The sequence below is a fragment of the Oncorhynchus tshawytscha genome, linkage group LG24, assembly GCF_018296145.1.
Source record: "Oncorhynchus tshawytscha isolate Ot180627B linkage group LG24, Otsh_v2.0, whole genome shotgun sequence".
NCBI lineage: Eukaryota > Metazoa > Chordata > Actinopteri > Salmoniformes > Salmonidae > Oncorhynchus > Oncorhynchus tshawytscha.
The window spans coordinates 8,142,281-8,163,072 of record NC_056452.1 but is presented as its reverse complement, the minus strand read 5'-3'; the positions used below and the strand labels follow the sequence as shown (position 1 = coordinate 8,163,072).

At 42.9% G+C, this 20,792-nt stretch overlaps 1 protein-coding gene across 1 annotated transcript; it reads right to left on the bottom strand.

The window, feature by feature from the left end:
• Positions 1-3,748: 3,748 nt before the first annotated feature.
• LOC112223306 (phenylethanolamine N-methyltransferase) lies at positions 3,749-8,417 on the bottom strand. Its single transcript, XM_024386318.1, has 3 exons — positions 8,024-8,417; positions 5,682-5,892; positions 3,749-5,270 (listed from the first exon to the last, which is right to left on the bottom strand). The coding sequence occupies exons 1-3, from the start codon at positions 8,223-8,225 to the stop codon at positions 4,829-4,831; spliced, it is 855 nt and encodes a 284-aa protein (XP_024242086.1). The 5' UTR covers positions 8,226-8,417; the 3' UTR covers positions 3,749-4,828.
• Between the last annotated feature and the right edge of the window lie 12,375 nt (positions 8,418-20,792).

Below are 20,792 nucleotides of genomic sequence, written 5' to 3'. Positions count from 1 at the left end.
TGAAGCATGTGGGAACAGCAGACTGGTATAGGGATTGATTGAATATGTCCGTAAACACACCGGCCAGCTGGTCTGCGCATGCTCTGAGGGCGCGGCTGGGGATGCCGTCTGGGCCTGCAGCCTTGCGAGGGTTAACACGTTTAAATGTCTTACTCACTTCGGCTGCAGTGAAGGAGAGACCGCATGTTTCCGTTGCAGGCCGTGTCAGTGGCACTGTATTGTCCTCAAAGCGGGCAAAAAAGTTATTTAGTCTGCCTGGGAGCAAGACATCCTGGTCCGTGACTGGGCTGGGTTTCTTCCTGTAGTCCGTGATTGACTGTAGACCCTGCCACATACCTCTTGTGTCTGAGCCGTTGAATTGAGATTCTACTTTGTCTCTGTACTGGCGCTTAGCTTGTTTGATAGCCTTGCGGAGGGAATAGCTGCACTGTTTGTATTCAGTCATGTTACCAGACACCTTGCCCTGATTAAAAGCAGTGGTTCGTGCCTTCAGTTTCACACGAATGCTGCCATCAATCCACGGTTTCTGGTTAGGGAATGTTTTAATCGTTGCTATGGGAACGACATCTTCAACGCACGTTCTAATGAACTCGCACACCGTATCAGCGTATTCGTCAATGTTGTTGTCTGACGCAATACGAAACATCTCCCAGTCCACGTGATGGAAGCAGTCTTGGAGTGTGGAGTCAGCTTGGTCGGACCAGCGTTGGACAGACCTCAGCGTGGGAGCTTCTTGTTTTAGTTTCTGTCTGTAGGCAGGGATCAACAAAATGGAGTCGTGGTCAGCTTTTCCGAAAGGGGGCGGGGCAGGGCCTTATATGCGTCGCGGAAGTTAGAGTAACAATGATCCAGGGTCTTTCCACCCCTGGTTGCGCAATCGATATGCTGATAAAATTTAGGGAGTCTTGTTTTCAGATTAGCCTTGTTAAAATCCCCAGCTACAATGAATGCAGCCTCCGGATAAATCGTTTCCAGTTTGCAGAGAGTTAAATAAAGTTCGTTCAGAGCCATCGATGTGTCTGCTTGGGGGGGGATATATACGGCTGTGATTATAATCGAAGAGAATTCTCTTGGTAGATAATGCGGTCTACATTTGATTGTGAGGAATTCTAAATCAGGTGAACAGAAGGATTTGAGTTCCTGTATGTTTCTTTCATCACACCATGTCACGTTGGCCATAAGACATACGCCCCCGCCCCTCTTCTTACCAGAAAGATGTTTGTTTCTGTCGGCGCGATGCGTGGAGAAACCCGCTGGCTGCACCGCTTCGGATTGCGTCTCTCCAGTTAGCCATGTTTCCGTGAGGCAAAGAACGTTACAGTCTCTGATGTCCCTCTGGAATGCTACCCTTGCTCGGATTTCATCAACCTTGTTGTCAAGAGACTGGACATTGGCAAGAAGAATGCTAGGGAGTGGTGCACGATGTGCCCGTCTCCGGAGTCTGACCAGAAGACCGCTTCGTTTCCCTCTTTTTCTGAGTCGGTTTTTTTTTTGGTCGCTGCATGTGATCCACTCGGTTACACTGGTTGTAAGGCAGAACACAGGATCCGCATCGCGAAAAACATATTCTTGGTCGTACTGATGGTGAGTTGACGCTGATCTTATATTCAGTAGTTCTTCTCGGCTGTATGTAAAGAAACCTAAGATGACCTGGGGTACTAGTGTAAGAAATAACACGTAAAAAAACAAAAAACTGCATAGTTTCCTAGGAATGCGAAGCGAGGCGGCCATCTCTGTCGGCGCCGGAAGTAGGCGGCCATCTCTGTCGGCGCCATTAGAGTCAGAGTCACTGTGCCAAACAATGATGCCAAGAAGGAGTCATTACAGACTGTCAGACCAGATTTAAGCCCTCGTCCTGCTTCAAAGTTCAGAAGGCAGGTTGTGAAGAAACACGTCCAGTTCAAGACTCAGACCCTGACTGTACAGGATCTATCGCCATGCCCTGATAAGATGGTATGGGTTGTCTTCAACTTGGAGGCTGAGCAGGTGATGGAATATCTGTGTCACCCAGGAATTAAACCTGATCAAAGGTGGGGCCAACATGGATGCTCAGGCTTTGGAGGAGAGGAAAGCAAAGGAGCAGTTCAAGGTCAAGGTGAAGAAGTTCATCCAGGAGATCTGCCTGATGAAGGTGGATTCTGACCTATGGGAGATGTTAAGAGATAACGAAGAAGAGGAAGAGAGGAAGAAAGAGGTGATGGAAAATGGAGGGGAAGAGGGCAGCATAGCAAGTAAGCCGAAGCAGACAGCAGCCAGGAGACACGCGAGCAAGGACAGGGTCCAAGTCGAGAAGAGTGTGAAAGAGGAGGATGAGACAATGAAGGACAGAGAGGTAAATTAGTGCACTGCTGATCTAGTTCAGTGTTGTGATCATGTTTTAGGCTTATTTGTATTACATACTGTATATTGTATGTATGTTTCCAATTTAATTGTATGTATAGTACCTTTAGAGTGCCCAATATAACATCTGGCATGAGCTGTGCAATCATGTGTCCATCTGATAACGAGGAGTACCACAACGGAAATGTCTTTTGACTTTGTGTTTTTTGTCCTTGAGAATTTTCATGTGAGTAGTGTTGTATTCACAATGGCTGAAGCAACTCAATGTAGCATGTTTTCAATTTGACACATATATAAACAAATGAATTCCTTCATTCAGGTGGACACAAAACTTAGACTTGGGATGAGTGTAGCCAACTCCAAGCTGAAGCAGTGTGAGCACAGTGAGATCTGTGCTAAGCTCTCCTCCAAGAGCTCTAGACGGGGGGGTCTATGACTCCACCAAGCACCGGCTCAAAGGCACTGTACTGGCTGGCTACGTGAAGCGATCCGTGGTGTGATGCACCAAGGGACCTGGGTCTGTCTGGAAATTACCACTCTTTTTGATTGAGCAGACAGGCAGGACAGACAGACAGGCAGGAGGAGCTGGACAGAGCGGATGAGCGGTGGGGCTGGGATTCGAGAGCACGCCAAAACAGACATAGATGTGCTGTGGGCATCGGCGGTGACTGCTATAGACCAATGTCAGACCGACCGCTAGACCACCTGTTGTTCAAAAGATGACCTCTGCCTTGGAATCGGCGACAGCTCCAATAAGAGGCAGTACTACTAGGAGGCAGTATTGTATCCAGAAACGTCTCAGCCAACAGTATTCAGCAGTTCCTCAAATCTACAGAAACACCTGTAGTTCTCCAATAAAATAAAGAATCCCAACAACTCTTTCTAAATGTTTCAGTCAGTGTTGTTCCCGGAAGGTAAAGGAAATTCAATGTTATTGTGCAGTATTCCTTTAATTACTTATGCTCTCCATACTTGTGCATTTTCACTTCCTTGTCACGTGTGACCAGTGACCAGTGACCCATGACCCAACATATAGCGCTCTCTAGTGCAGGGTTTCCTAAACTGTTTTGCTTCGTGACCCAACCAATTTAGGTCTCTATGTAGTCGTGACCCACCGTAAAGGGTTGAGCGGTGAAAACACAAACTAAGACCAAAAATATCATACAAATAATGAACCCTCTTATTCAAAACATCCAACTGAATGTAGATTTGAGTGTTTTGAGCACATTTTTGGTTACAACCCACAACACATTTCATCCCCTGTATCTACCTGGACCTCTGCTGCTACCCACGTGTGGCCCCGAACCCACAGTTTTGGAACCGCTGCTCTGGAGTATAAATTAAGTGGAATATACAAGTTCTTTGTAGTAGTTGAGAACAGACTGGAATGAAATGGGACAGTCAGAAACAGGTTCAACGTTTTTATTTCACTTCAGGCAAAGTCAGTGAAGCCACAAGCCAAGTTAACATTGACCAACAAGCCAAAGGTAGCCAGAGAAAATAACACATAACACAATAAGAGACAACAATAAAAATATATTTTAAACATACAAAAGGATTTGTTAATGGTTTTGAGAGCATAGAACTTTGATGTAAAAAATAAAATAAAATCTAACTAATTTATGACTAAAAGCCTATTTAGTCCTTTCCGTGACAAACTAACACATTTTTTTTTAACACCTAACAATATGGCCAATCGCTGAGTAACCCTAAAAGGCTAACCATAATCCTGATAGAAAATAACTTCACTGTTAGATTTACATGACTTCTCGGGTCGAAGTTCAAGTATGAAAACATACTTGGGTCTTCCACCAAGCTAGTCCAATTCAGGCTCTATGAAGTAATTGCCTTTGAATGCGTTGGGCATACACCCAAATACTCAGTGGCTGCATTTACACAGGCAGTCCAATTCTTTTGACCAATAAGATCAGCTCTTTTGCGAATAATTGGGCAAAAGATCAGAATTGGACTGCCTATGTAAATGCACAACCAGTGGGATCAAGACTAAGATCATGACGCGTCAGAGAGTTCATTTCAACAGTAGGGGGCAGAAGTATGCCTTTTATTCTTTAAGTCAAATGTCAGTGAAGGGCCATAAATGTTATTTGGATTTCTATTGTGGAAATTGTTAGCAATCTTCCTCTCCTACTCTTTCTCCCTTTCACTTCTCCCATTGAAAATACTATTTTCTTTATGTGTTTTTAATCTCATACTATTGTTTACTTCCTCACTGTTCTGTTCCAATCTTTCCCCTTTCTCCTTCTCACTATTCCAACATCCTCTACCTCTTTCTCTCTTTTTGAACTCTGTATCTTCCTCATCATCTATTGTTTACTTTCTGACCTCATCTCTATTAGACTTCTACTCATCCTAGTGTCTTCCAACCTCTCACATCCTCCTCCTACTTCCACTACTCTCCCTCCCCTCCCACCTTCACCCACCTTCCTCCTCCTCTCCTTTCCTCCTCTCCTTTCCTCCTCCTTCTCCTCTATGGCTTCCTGGCCTTCACAAAGAACACGCCCGTCACGTCGTCCACCCCCACCATCATGCCCTGGGGCAGCGTGTACACCTCCAGCCTCACCAACGTGTACCCACTGGCCCTCACGCTGGCACACACCTGAGCCTCATCCAGGGGCACCACAGGGATGCGCACACCGGGCCCCCCCATGTAGTAGCTCTCACCCAGGGCCCCGATGAGGAGCAGGTGGCCCCCGGGCCGGAGAAGGCCCCTGATGTGGCCCAGAGCCCGGGTGAAGGAGGCAAGGTCAGGACTGACGCTTTCCAGGCAGAAGCAGGACACCAGGCAGTCGGCGCCGGCAGTGGGGAGCTGGGAGTCAGGGTGCAGGGGGCGGGGGAGATGCACGTCGATGGGGAGAATGTCGGAGACAACAGAACGCAGGCGCGCGGCTTTCTCGGTCCACGCTGAAGGGCTGATCAGGACAATAAAACAACAAACAATACAAACAATTAAAAACAATAAACATACATTATTTAATGTCTGTCCTCAAAAGTCAGCACTTACTTGACCAATCAATATATGCTAGGAAGTCAGTCCCCGCACCTGATTCCCCAGGTCTAAATCTGTTAGAGAGTTTATAGGCAAGAGTGAAAAGCAGCAGACTCTGTGGATGCGCCCCTCAAGGAGTTGAGTTTAACTCCTCAAATCATATTCATTAGGCACCAAATGGAAGAAAAGTGACTGAAACAGGAAGGGACAACCTGTTCAACCTTTTTAACTTGTCCAATATGAAACGCTTGCCTTTGTTTTCCGTTGCAAAACGTTTTGCGACGGTACGCACTAATGAGTACGACCCTGGTCTAACACTAACATCAGCACCCACCGTCGGCCCTCCAGCTTGCAGACATGCTGCAGGTAGGGGGTCCAGTCCAGGCTGCTGTAGCCCTCACCCTGCAGCCAACGCCTCAGCTCCTGCCTGTTCACCTCCAGGAAGTCTGTGAGAAACACAGTGTCGAACACCTCACAGCCGCTCAACACCTGGTATAGAGTGGGCCCTGAACCCACGTCCACCAACACGTCACCTCCCATGTCACCTGACAGAGAGGGCGGGGAAGTGAGGGGGAAGAGGAAAAGAGATTGAGGATTGGGGGAAGGGGGAGGGGTAGAGAGAAGGAGGGGGAGAAAGGGAGGTAGAGGAGGGGGAGATAGAAAGGGAGGGAGAGGCAGGGAAGGGGGGTAGAGGAGGGTAGAGATAAGAGGGTGGGAGAGAGAGGGAGAGGAGAGTAGGGGAGGAAATAGAGAGAGTAAGGGTGGGAGAGAGAGGGAGATGACCGAAGGAGTCGACAGACAGAGGAGTAGAGAGAGAAGTGATACAACATTAAACATACTCACCCTTCCCATTTACAAATCTACTGTACATAAACAAAAACACAGATATTGTACATATTTCAAATATCACACCCACCCTGAAAAATGTTAGTCATACAGTCGCTCATAGACAGACAGACTGATGCACACAAACGCAAGCACACGCACACACACACACACACACACACACACACACACACACACACACACACACACACACACACACACACACACACACACACACACACACACACACACACACGAGTTGAGTTTAACACCTCAAATTGTATCGGCACCAAATGGAATAAAACTGACTGAAACAGTTTTCTTCCACACACACAATGACGCAAACAAGCACGTTTAAGCTTAAAATGTCGAGGAGCTATCGAATTAGATATTTTTTCTGACAGCTCAAACCATTGCAACGTTGTCAAGGAGAGCGGTCACGTGTGTTTGTGAAGCAGAAGCTCACTGGTTTGAGCCCAGTATGTGGCAGTTGGAACATGTAGGAAGCTGTTAGCAACATGCTGACTGACCCCTGGTACAGACAGTGGTACCGTGGCATGGCTTGGCAGTTGGGCTCATCTCAACGGCTGGAGTAGCTCACTGTGTGGCGAGTTAAGAAGGGGTGAGTGTAACGGAGTTAAGAACGTACCACATCAAGCTTGAAATGTCGCGGATCGAGCCATCGAGATAGATTATTTTTCTGTGGCTCAAGCCTTTGGAACGTTGACAAGGAGGGCGGTCAAGTGTGTTTGTGAAGAAGAGGATCACTGATTCGAGCCCAGTATGGGGCAGTCAGACAGTAGAGTAAGCTAAGCTTACCCATTGGCTCCAGGTCATCTACAAGTCTCTGCTAGGCAAAGCCCCGTCTTATCTCAGCTCACTGGTCACCATAGCAGCACCCACCCGTAGCACGCGCTCCAGCAGGGATATCTCACTGGTCACCCCCAAAGCCAATTCTTACTTTGGCCGCCTTTCCTTCCAGTTCTCTGCTGCCAATGACTGGAAAGAACTGCAAAAATCACTGAAGCTGGAGACTCATATCTCCCTCACTAGCTTTAAGCACCAGCTGTCAGAGCAGCTCACAGATCACTGCACCTGTACATAGCCCATCTGTAAATAGCCCATCCAACTACCTCATCCCCATACTGTATTTATTTATTTATTTTGCTCCTTTGCACCCCAGTATCCCTACTTGCACGTTCATCTTCTGCATATCTACCATTCCAGTGTTTAATTGCTAGATTGTAATTACTTCGCTACCACGGCCTATTTATTGCCTTACCTCCCTTATCCTACCTCATTTGTACACGCTGTATATAGACTTTTTTTTGCCACTTTAACTATGCCACTTTGTTTACATACTCATCTCATATGTATATACTCTACTTGATACCATCTACTGTATCTTGCCTATGCTGCTCTGTACCATCACTCATTCATATGTCCTTATGTACATATTCTTTATCCCCTTACACTGTGTATAAGACAGTAGTTTTGGAATTGTTAGTTAGATTACTTGTTGGTTATTACTGCATTGTCGGAACTAGAAGCACAAGCATTTCGCTACACTCGCATTAACATCTGCTAACCATGTGTATGTGACAAATAAAATTTGATTTGATTTGATTTGATTTTCTACTGTATTATTGACCGCATGTTTGTTTATCCCGTGTGTAACTCTGTGTGTTGTTGCATGTGTCGAACTGCTTTGCTTTATCTTGGCCAGGTCGCATTTGCAAATGAGAACTTGTTCTCAACCTGGACACCTGATTAAATAAAGGTGAAATAAATTCAAATAAAAAAGCTGTTATCAGCACACTGATCCCGTTAGACACACACACTCTCACTCACCCTCGGTAAAAGCTCTGTGCAGACATCCTAGTTTCCAGGGTACGATGCTGTCTTGCCGGTCAAAGTCCGCTCGCGGTGGCATGTAGTTATACTGTAGATAGGCTGCTGGATCAAAGCCTTGGTAACAAGCTACCATCGCCGCCACCCCCTTCTCTCTCTCTCTATCGTTCTCTTCTTTTTCATTTTTTGCCTCCCTGTCCATGCCTTTTTCTCTCTATCAGAACCCCTCTTTCCCACTCGTGCCACTCCTTTCCTGTTCTCCCTTTTCTGCCTTTCTATCAGTGGGTCAGGGAAGGTGGGTGGAAAACGGTCTCTGTCTCCCCCAGTATTAATACCTGTGTGTGTCGTGTTGTGTGTGTGTGGTCAGTCTGTGCGTGTGCTTTGTCTATGTCTGTCTGTGTTCCTATGCTTTGGGGTAGTCTCTCTCTCTCTCTCTCTCTCTCTCTCTCTTATCAGACGAGATAGCGATCCCCTCTGCCTCTTTCTCGGACGGTGTGACCACCTGATACCTTTGGGCCATCCACTATTCCACTTCTCCTAGCACGGGGTACTGATACCATCATACAGAGGGCTTTCTCCCCAAGGAAATCCACTAATGGCTGCCCACACAAGCACTTCAAGGCCAGCAATCCCTGCTCTTATAGACTCTCTTATCTCCCCCATCGTAAAAAAGAGCTCTCAGGCAAAAAACAAACATAGAGGTTTAATCACTGTGAATTATCAGTCAGATGGCCATTTTGTTTTGCTGTACAGGGGGAGACCGAGAGGAAAGTTGGGCTGTTTGGAGAGATATTGAAGTGGAAGGCAAGGATTGTTGTATGGATGAGGTAAGAAATGTCACTTAAGACTTCTTCAACTCAAATGAAAAATGTCTAGAGAAATGTTGTGTCCATTTAACCCTCATCCTACCAACATATTTTACATACATGGATTACCAACGGGGGTCATTTTGACACCAAGAAGAAACTATTAGAAAAAGCAACAATCATAGCAAAATATTACCTTAATTCTGATCAAAACATAAATATTCATGTAATTACTGTAATCTGAAATAAAAACAAATACCCCAAAAGTTAATTTGCATATTCCATAAAACAAAGTTATAAACGTTTCCCTTAAATAATGTGCAGCTTTTTTCAAAGTACAGTCCACATTAGTACTAAAAAGCTGATTTACCATAATTTGTTGTCGTATCACTTAGTTTTGAGAATTTTGACGTACATTTTCAATATTTAATATTTATGTATTAAAAACGACTGCCATATAAAGGGGAGGTACAGTGGGGCAAAAAAGTATTTAGTCAGCCACCAATTGTGCAAGTTCTCCCACTTAAAAAGATGAGAGGCCTGTAATTTTCATCATAGGTACACTTCAACTATTACCGACAATTTTTTTTTTAAATACAGAAAATCACATGGTAGGATTTTTAATGAATTTATTTGCAAATTATGGTGGAAAATAAGTATTTGGTCACCTACAAATAAGCAAGACTTCTGGCTCTCACAGACCTGTAACTTCTTCTTTAAGAGGCTCCTCTGTCCTCCACTCGTTACCTGTATTAATGGCACATGTTTGAACTTGTTACCAGAATAAAAGACACCTGTCCACAACCTCAAACAGTCACACTCCAAACTCCACTATGGCCAAGACCAAAGAGGTGTCAAAGGACACTAGAAACAAAATTGTAGACCTGCACCAGGCTGGGAAGACTGAATCTGCAATAGGTAAGCAGCTTGGTTTGAAGAAATCAACTGTGGGAGCAATAATTAGAAAATGGAAGACATACAAGACTACTGATATTCTCCCTCGATCTGGGGCTCCATGCAAGATCTCACCCCGTGGGGTCAAAATGATCACAAGAACGGGAAGCAAAAATCCCAGAACCACACGGTGGGACCTAGTGAATGACCTGCAGAGAGCTGGGACCAAGTAACAAAGCCTACCATCAGTAACACACTACGCCGCCAGGGACTCAAATCCTGCAGTGCTAGACGTGTCCCCCTGCTTAAGCCAGTACATGTCCAGGCACGTCTGAAGTTTGCTAGAGAGCATTTGGATGATCCAGAAGAAGATTGGGAGAATGTCATATGGTCAGATGAAACCAAAATATAACTTTTTGGTAAAAACTCAACTCGTCGTGTTTGGAGGACAAAGTTGCATCCAAAGAACACCATACCTACTGTGAAGCATGGGGGTGGAAACATCATGCTTTGGGGCTGTTTTTCTGCAAAGGGACCAGGACGACTGATCCGTGTAAAGGAAAGAATGAATGGGGCCATGTATCGTCAGATTTTGAGTGAAAACCTCCTTCCATCAGCAAGGGCATTGAAGATGAAACGTAGCTGGGTCTTTCAGCATGACAATGATCCTAAACACACCGCCCGGGCAACGAAGGAGTGGCTTCGTAAGAAGCACTTCAAGGTCCTGGAGTGGCCTAGCCAGTCTCCGGATCTCAACCCCATAGAAAATCTTTGGAGGGAGTTGAAAGTCTGTGTTGCTCAGCAACAGCCCCAAAACATCACTGCTCTAGAGGAGTTCTGCATGGAGGAATGGGCCAAAATACCAGCAACAGTGTGTGAAAACCTTGAAAACGTTTGACCTCTGTCATTGCCAACAAAGGGTATATAACAAAGTATTGAGATACACTTTTGTTATATTGACCAAATACTTATTTTCCACAATAATTTGCAAATAAATTCATAAAAAATCCTACAATGTGATTTTCTGGATTTCTTTTCTAATTTTGTTTGGCATAGTTGAAGTGTACCTATGATGAAAATTACAGGCCTCTCTCATCTTTTTAAGTGGGAGAACTTGCACAATTGGTGGCTGACTAAATACTTTTTTGCCCCACTGTACATCTAATTTTGAAATATACATAATTTTACTGACAAAAAGTAATTCATCTGTTGATCCTGAGAGACAATGACCAAAAATATTTCTTTGTTTTCTTTATTTACTTACCCCACAGCCAGCATTAGCATCGCTGCTAGTGAAACAATGGGAATGGTAGGGCGGGACCTATCCTCAAAAAAACACTTCAAACCAAATGGTATAGCAACCCAAATACCATAAAAATACGCATATTTAGAATATTTAAGGATATTATAGGAGAATAAACACCAACACAGCACTATGTGTGCATATACCAGGGTAGCTGGTATAATGCTTCCTGTAGTTGTTGATGAATCTCACATCGCTGTGGAGGAATTTTGGCCCACTCTTGCATGCAGAACTGCTTTAATAAGCAACAGGTGTGGGTTTTCAATCATGAACTGCTTGTTTCAAGTCTGTCCATAACATCTCAATTGGGACTTGCCTAGTTAAAATAAAGGTTAAAAAGAAATATATGAAAATAAATTGAGGTCTGAAATTTGACAAGGCCATTCCAAAACTTCAAATTTGTTGCTTTTGAACCTTTTTCATGTAGACTTGATTGTTTGTTTTGGATCATTGTCTTGCTGCATGACCCAGCTGCACTTCAGCTTCAGCTCACAGACGGGTTGCCTGACATTCTCCTGTAGAATTCTATGATACAGAGCAGAATTCATGATTCCTACTAAGGCAAGTCGTCCAGATCCTGAGTCAGCAAAGCATCCCTCATGTTCCCTTTGTCTAATATTAGGTTTTGGTTGAAGATCTGACAATATTCAGTATCAAAAATATGCAAAAACAGGGAAAATTTGAGACAGGGGCAAATACTTTTTCACAGCACTGTAGATTTGCAGTGTATCTGAGTTCTGTATTGCAGTTCTACTCCACTACAGTCCTAAAAATATATATATATAATATATATATATATTTTTACACCATACATATTCCCTGACATCTAAAAGTACTTGTTATATTTTGAATGCTTAGCTGGACACGAAAATGGTCCAATTCACGCACTTATCAAGAGAACATCCCTGATCATTCCTACTGCCTCTGATCTGGTGGACTCACTCAACACACATGCTTCGTTGGTAAATTATTGTTTAAGTGTTGGAGTGTGCTGCTGGCTATCTGTAAAAACTAAAACTGGTTTACTTATATAAGGAATTTTAAATGATTTATACTTTTACTTTTGATACTTAAGTATATTTGAGCAATTACGTTTACTTTTACTTTTGATACTTAAATATATTTCAAACCAAATACTATTTGACTTTTACTCAAGTAGTATTTTACTGGGTGACTTTCCTTTTTACTTGAGTCATTTTCTTTTAAGGTATCTTTACTTTCACTCAAGTATGATATTGAGTCATTTTTCTACCACTTGTTATATCTCTGCAGATTATCTGTCTATCTGGTCTTGGAAGGAATAGAGAACTGCAGCTTTCTATCAAATCATTATGGGCACAATTACATGTTGGGAGCAATTAAGTGCTAGGTGCAAAATTACCCCAAAGGTGATTGGTTGCATCACTGCCTGTTATGGCAACTCTGCTTGGCCTCCGACCTCAAGACACTACAAAGGGTACTGCGTATGGCCCAGTACATCACTTGGGCCAAGCTTCCTGCCATCCAGGACCTCTATACCAAGCGGTGTCAGAGGAAGGCCCTAAAAATTGTCAAAGACTCCAGCCACCCTAGTCATAGACTGTTCTCTCTGCTACTGCATCCGCAAGCGATACCTGAGAACCAAGTCTAGGTCCCAAGGGCTTCTCAACAGCTTCTACCCCCAAGCCATAGGACTCCTGAACAGCTAATGAAATGGCTACCCAGACTGTTTGCATTGCCCCCCACCCCCCACTTTTACTCTGCTGCTATTCTCTGTTTATAATCTATGCATAGTCACTTTAACCTCTACGGGATCGGTGTCCCCCCCCTGAGCTAACGCAGACTAATGTGATTAGCATGAGGTTGTAAGTAACAAAAAAAATACATATTTGACATGGGCAGAACGCTTAAATTCGTGTTAGTCTAACTGCACTGTCCAATTTACAGTAGCTATTACAGTGAAAGAATGCCATGCTATTGTTTGAGGAGAGTGCACAATTAACATTTGGGCAGTCTTGATACAACATTTTGAACAGATATGCAATGGTTCATTGGATCAGTCTAAAACTTTGCACATACACTGCTGCCATCTAGTGGCCAAAATCTAAATTGCGCCTGGGCTGTAAAAATTCATTATGTCCTTTCTCTTGCATTTCAAAGATGATGGTATTATCTTTTACCAGATCTAATGTGTTATATTCTCCTACATCAATTTCACATTTCCACAAGCTTCAAAGTGTATCCTTTCAAATGGTATCAAGAATATCCTTGCTTCAGGATGCATATCCTTGCTTCAGAAATATCAATAGTGAAAAATCTACATTGAAGTAATCTATGTCAAATATGGCGGTGTCCTTGGCAATAAAATGATGTGGTGCATTTGGTATTTGGTGAAAGCAAGGCTACGGTAAAGGCTTCCTTTTATTCTACATATGGTAGAGCTTGGTCAGTCATTATGAGAGAGGGGATGATAAGGTTCTGCAAAAAGATGATTCTGAGATAATTGGTTTTGAAGGTCCAAACCCTCATAACACAATCCCAGTCCCATCCAATAACTACATCATAATAAAGCTACGGTCTGGGTTTTGGGAAGCTGTTCAATCATCCTTGATATTTGCCCATTTATATTTTGAAGGATATACTGTAACTCAACTCATGAGCTTAGTTTAACCGTCTATCTTTATCATAACCCAAAATATAAGGTTTTATTCATTGTTTACAAAGAAGAGGATTGTAAACATAACATATACAGCCTCAAAATATGGTTAAAACTATCATTACTGTGATCTCATGGAAGCCCACACCAGCCCAACACGGGCTAGCTCATCACAGGCTAGCCCACACCAAGCCCACACCAGCCCAACACGGGCTAGCTCATCACAGGCTAGCCCACACCAAGCCAACACCAAGCCCACACCAGCCCAACATGGGCTAGATCATCACAGGCTAGCCCACACCAAGCCCACACCAGCCCAACACGGGCTAGTCCATGCTGGTTCAACGGTTATGGGGCCCTCATTGGACCATGCATGTGCGGGTAGAATAGCATCGTCCCAATGGGGGAAAGTGTTTTATGCTGTTTCATTCAAATTTGGTGGCGTAGTTTGCAAAGAGTTTTTTTGTGCACTAGTTACTAAGAGTGTTCCAGTTAAAGTTTTCTGTTGTATGACGCCAGTAAATGTGGAACGCTTGTACACTGCCATTCTAAAGCTTTAAAAAATAAAATGCTAATATGAACGCATGTGACATATTACAAACGTATGTTGCTAGGTAGTAAAATTCAAAGGCTCGTAAATGTTGCAATTTATGAATTACTGTTACAGTATTTGAATAAACTTGCAATAAATGCATTTAAAGCAATAAATAACACCTGCTTCCCTCTCCAATCTCATCGGCACTGAGACGGTCTGAGATCTCTTTGTCTCACACACACGCCAAACACACATGCACGCACGCACACATGCACGCACACACACACACACACAGGGACTCTATTGACATGAATTTAGCAACGCTATGAAAGACAACAGTGCGAGGGCATCAAAGCACGACAGGAAAAATGTGCATAGCTTCTTCAATTTGCACCACAGTCAACGATGGTACTGTCTCCACATTTTCCCTGTTACTCAGACAATCCCCTCAGTCAGATGCCACAGAGATCCAATTTAAAGGGCTTACTCTGGGCTTCAATGGTATGAGGTCAGATCATAGAGAGGTCAATGCGTGTGCATTCTTTTTTGTGTAGATTGAGTGTCCTGTCAAAACATAAAGCTTACAAAGATCCGGGTATGAAACTAGCCATAAACATACTGTAGACAAGGGGCAGAGTGAAAGGAGTACACATCCACATATGCACATGTACACAAGCACGCAAGCACATTTACTTACTTCTGTTTCATATGAAGGTTTTCACCACCTGAACAGTGGAAAACACAGATAGGCGATTGAATCCAGCCCAAAGTACACAACAGTTGAGAGCCATTAGGCATAAATGCAGGCTTTCTCCAAAATCTGCTTTATATATCAAAGAAGAGATCCAGGGTCGTATTCATTAGGCACCAAAACGGACGAAAACATATTGAAAGAAGGAAGGACTACCTGACCAACTGTCGTATCCCATCACAACCCAAAATATAATCTTGATCTACTCTAATGTTAGTTCACAATGTAAACAAACACTGTATAGCCTGAAAACATGGTTAAAACTATAATGTTGATATCATGGATGGTCAGTCCTTGCATCCAGAGCTCTGTCAATGAAATTGAGAGTGGTTACATTTCTCCAGCCCCATCCCTTGGCTTTCACTAAAACTGTGGTGGGGTGCCCGCTTTGCTATTGTTTCAAGTGCAGATTGCCCCTTTAAGAAACACTTGTTTTCATTTTGCATATATTTTTTCTTCTTCTATGTTTCGCTACGTTGTGCACTAATGAATATGACCCTGGTTAGTTCCTTTAGCTCAGGGATGGCAAAATTAGTAGAATTGCATGAAATTAGTTATATTTTGCACCCCATGGAAAATTTTGTAGAATTTAAGCAAACTTGCTTTTTTTCTCTTCGCTCTCAAGAGGGGACCCGCTAAAATGTTTGGCTCGCAAGGTGGGGTGGGCCCCAACAAAATTTTGCTTAGGGCCCCCAAAAGGCTAGGGCCTGGTCTGACTGCATGTGTGGGTATGGATGCAGACCCACAAACCACAGCGACTCCTCATGAGTTTTTGTGCCCCCCACCCCCTTCAGAACTGCCCATCCCTGATCCTGTACTGTGTCCATTCTAGGACACCCGCAGCATACCGTTTATAGAATGGTAGTTGAATTGGTCATTTATTTTAAACCAGTCTCAGCAAAGTAGTTCTAACACCTCTCTCATCCTTAGTGTCTGACCCAGAATCTGTGCTGGGATAATCTATATGAGATAAGCTTCTATCAAACACACCACTGAGTGTCCCAATGAACACGTCCAAACCTGCCACAGCCAGCGTCCAATCAGGGCATGTCGGGTGGAGTTCGGAACATGATAGATGATATTAGAATATTTAGTGTAGGATCACAATACTATTTGAATGGGAGAGGTAAGGTTTTAATGAGAGCTGTATTATACATTTTGCTTTTGAATCCATATTTACACAGCCACCAATTCAGGGCCGGCCTTAGCCTTTTGGGGACCCTAAGTGAGATTTGGTTGGGCCCCCCCCCCACCTAAGGGGGACTAAAACCTTTTGGTGGCCCCCCTTCATTTCCTGCAATTCCACACATTTAGCTATGGATGTACAGAAATTTTTTGTTTTAAAGCAAGCATTTTACAATTCTACCCATTTTGTCATGGGGGTGGAGAGATATTTTTGCAGTTTTAAATTTTTTTCCTGCAATTCTACACATTTTGCCAAGACTTACACCATGTTGAGCGACTGCCCCTAAAAAGCAACTTCTTGTTTACAAATGACCTATGTCGCATCGATATGAGTCAGAAACATTTATTCTAATGTCAAAAATTTACTACAAAATGTAAATAGTATTATTTTGGTCAGAAAGTCAGTCTGTCACGTAAGGAAGGGCACCGTATGTAACGGCTGTTGTCGGGAGAAGAAGGTGAGGACCAAGGTGCAGCGTGGTAAGTGTTAATCATTTTAATAAACTTTACTGAACACTAAATACAAAGTAACAAACGAGAACAACCGAAACTGCTCCGTCAGGTGCAACACACACTAAACAGAAAATAACCACCCACAAACAAAAGTGGGAAAACAGGCTACCTAAGTATGGTTCTCAATCAGAGACAACAATTGACAGCTGCCTCTGATTGGGAACCATACCAGATCAAACACATAGAAATATAACACACAGAACAAAACATAGAATGCCCATCCCAAATCACGCTCTGACCAAACTAAAATAGAGACATAAAAAAGGATCTAAGGTCAGGACGTGACACCGTAACAGTTTTCCTTGGGTTGGGTTTATTTCAATCCTTCTCACATGCCCACAGTTGGCAGTGGCAGCACCCAAGTAATCGTCAATTCAGAGCACAGCTGCATGCAACCCAAATGTAATGCCCATGGTCAATTTGGTTAGGAATTCAATATCCCTATGGGGCAGGTTAAGGACCATCAGTTAATTACACAATGTACAGTGTGTGGTCTGCATATGGGAAGCAGCGGCTCTGCACACACACACACACACACACACACACACACACACACACACACACACACACTAACAGTGCCAGGTACGAGTTGGGTTACCCTTAGGACAGAGGGAGATGGAGAGATAGACAGCGAGCGGTAGGGAGGTAGAGAAAGGAGGAAGATAAGAAACAAGCAAACAATGAGAATAGAGCAGAAATGGACAGATGAAAAAGAGAGGGCAGATAAAGAAATAATGGACATTAATTAGACTCAATGACCTGAAAGCAGACGTCAAAATCATTTCTCAAAGGGATTGTGCAGCTCAATGACTTTGAAGTTACTTTGAGATGATTTGGGTATGAAATGTAACCCATGCTAACCAGTGGTGTAAAGTACTTAAGTAAAAATACTTTAAAGTACAACTTCAGTAGTTTTTTTGGGTATCTGTACTTTACTATTTATATTTTTGACAACTTTTACTTTTACTTCACTACATTACTAAAGAAAACATATACTTTTTACTCCTTACATTTTCCCTGACACCCAAAAGTACTCGTTACATTTAGAATGCTTAGCAGGACAGGAAAATGGTCCAATTTGCACACTTATCAAAATAATGTCCCTGTTCATTCCTACTGCCTCAGATCTGGCGGACGCAAACAAAATGTTTATGTCGGAGTGTTGGAGTGTGCCCCTGGCTATCCGTAAATTTAAAAAAACAAGAAAATCGTGCTGTCTGGTTTGCTTAATATAAGGAATGTGAAATTATTTATAATTATACTTTTATTTTTGATTCTTAAGTATATTTTAGCAATTACATTTACTTTTGATACTTAAGAATATTTCAAACCAAATACTTTTACTTAAGTAGTATTTTACTTGGTGAGTCTTTTTTATTAAGGTATCTTTACTTTCACTAAAGTATGACATTAAGTCATTTTTCCACCACTGGCTATATCTCTGCAGATTATCTCTGCAGAGTTTCAGGCCCCGGAGTGAACATAATTGTACACTCGTAAAACCGACTAAAAATTAGGGATATGGGGCTGACGTTGCAAACTTCCCTTGCTTGGCTAATCATTTAGACCACCCTCCAAGATGGCGACAGGGATTTCCCCCAAGGGCATATGGCAAGGGTAAGTGGACGAGGGTGTCTTTTAAGTGTTTGGACCGCAGCCCTTGTGGTCAGTCATTTGTCCTGCTACTGTCCTATACTGACATCTAGTGGCCAACAGTGATATTGCACATACTTTGTCCTGTGAATGTTACGCATGCACACGCACACATGCACGCACACACACATATTAGTATCAGAGCAATTGTATTATTAACAAACATGGGAGTATCCATATACTTTTAAAAAATGCAGACAATGCACATGGTTAAACAAAAAACTAACTTTTACTTTTCTTTAGTACCATGCTCAACAAGCTACATGCTAACTGTTTCATCAACGTTACAAAAAAAATAGTACTTCCACATTTCAAAGCAGGCGAAACTAGCCCTCAATGTCGTGGTCACGTTCCAGGCTGTGTTTATTGCATGCACCGTGCAGAATATCAGACCTTTTCCTAGCGAAGACAAGCTTAATTGCTTAACAGTCCTACAGCAAACCATTCTTGAAAAGTGCTTAACGTTAGCTTGTTTATTTGTTTTACGATGGCAGATGAAAGTTGCTATCAAAAGGTTATCACAGTAATACAAAATAAAAGGCCATAACACTGCAAATCAGCTTTTACCCGCCAATGTTGTACATCATAAAAATAAGCTAAACCTTACTATATTAAAGGCTGATTGAAGTGTATTGCAAGTAACTGATACCCAATCGTACAGTAAAACAATATACACTCTTAAAACAGATGCCGGCTTAAAACCTTGAACTAAGTGGTTGGCACAGTACAACTGCATGTCTGCCATTTTTAGCATGGCTGATAAGGCTCTAAAGCTCTATCTGCAGAAACATTCCACTTGCATAACATGGGACAGCTGTGCTAGTAGTGTATTGCCTTTGCTCATGGCGACTGTAAATACAATAAACACACAATAGGCTTTTTTTTAATCACCAACCCACTTTGAGTGTAATGATACGTTCTGCTACATACATGATACTGTACCTTCTAACACAAGAAAATGTCAAATACAGTGGGGCAAAAAAGTATTTAGTCAGACACCAATTGTGCAAGTTCTCCCACTCAAAAAGATGAGAGAGGCCTGTAATTTTCATCATAGGTACACTTCAACTATGACAGACAAAATGAGAAAAAAAAAAAACAGAAAATCACAATGTAGGATTTTTAATGATTTTATTTGCAAATTATGGTGGAAAATAAGTATTTGGTCAATAACAAAAGTTTATCTCAATACTTTGTTATATACCCTTAGTTGGCAATGACAGAGGTCAAACGTTTTCTGTAAGTCTTCACAAGGTTTTCACAAACTGTTGCTGGTATTTCCCCCATTCCTCCATGCACATCTCCTCTAGAGCAGTGATGTTTTGGGGCTGTTGCTGGGCAACACGGACTTTCAACTCCCTCCAAAGATTTTCTATGGGGTTGAGATCTGGAGACTGGCTAGGCCACTCCAGGACCTTGCAATGCTTCTTACGAAGCCACTCCTTCATTGCCCGGGTGGTGTGTTTGGGATCATTGTCATGCTGAAAGACCCAGCTACGTTTCATCTTCAATGCCCTTGCTGATGGAAGGAGGTTTTCACTCACGATTTCTCACGATACATGGCCCATTCATTCTTTCCTTTACACAGATCAGTCGCCCTGGTCCCTTTGCAGAAAAACAGCCCCAAAGCATGATATTTCCACCGCCATGCTTCACAGTAGGTATGGTGTTCTTTGGATGCAACTCAGCATTCTTTGTCCTCCAAACACAACGAGTTGAGTTTTTACCAAAGGTTCTATTTTGGTTTCATCTGACCATATGACATTCTCCCAATCTTCTTCTGGATCATCCAAATGCTCTCTAGCAAACTTCAAATGGGCCTAGACATGTACTGGCTTAAGCAGGGGGACATGTCTGGCACTGCAGGATTTGAGTCCCTGGCGGCGTAGTGTGTTACTGATGGTAGGCTTTGTTACTTTGGTCCCAGCTCTCTGCAGGTCATTCACTAGGTCCCCCCGTGTGGTTCTGGGATTTTTGCTCACCCCCCGTGTGGTTCTGTGATCATTTTGACCCCACGGGGTGAGATCTTGCGTGGAGCCCCAGATTGAGGGAGATTATCAGTGGTCTTGTATGTCTTCCATTTCCTAATAATTGCTCCCACAGTTGATTTCTTCAAACCAAGCTGCTTACCTATTGCAGATTCAGCCTTCCCAGCCTGATGCAGGTCTACAATTTTGTTTCTGGTGTCCTTTGACAGCTCTTTGGTCTTGGCCATAGTGGAGTTTGGAGTGTGACTGTTTGAGGTTGTGGACAGGTGTCTTTTATACTGATAACAAGTTCAAACAGGTGCCAATAATACAGGTAACGAGTGGAGGACAGAGGAGCCTCTTAAAGAAGAAATTACAGGTCTGTGAGAGCCAGAATTCTTGCTTGTTTGTAGGTGACCAAATACTTATTTTCCACCATAATTTGCAAATAAATTAAAAATCCTACAATGTGATTTTCTGGATTTTTTTCTTCTCATTTTGTCTGTCATAGTTGAAGTGTACCTATG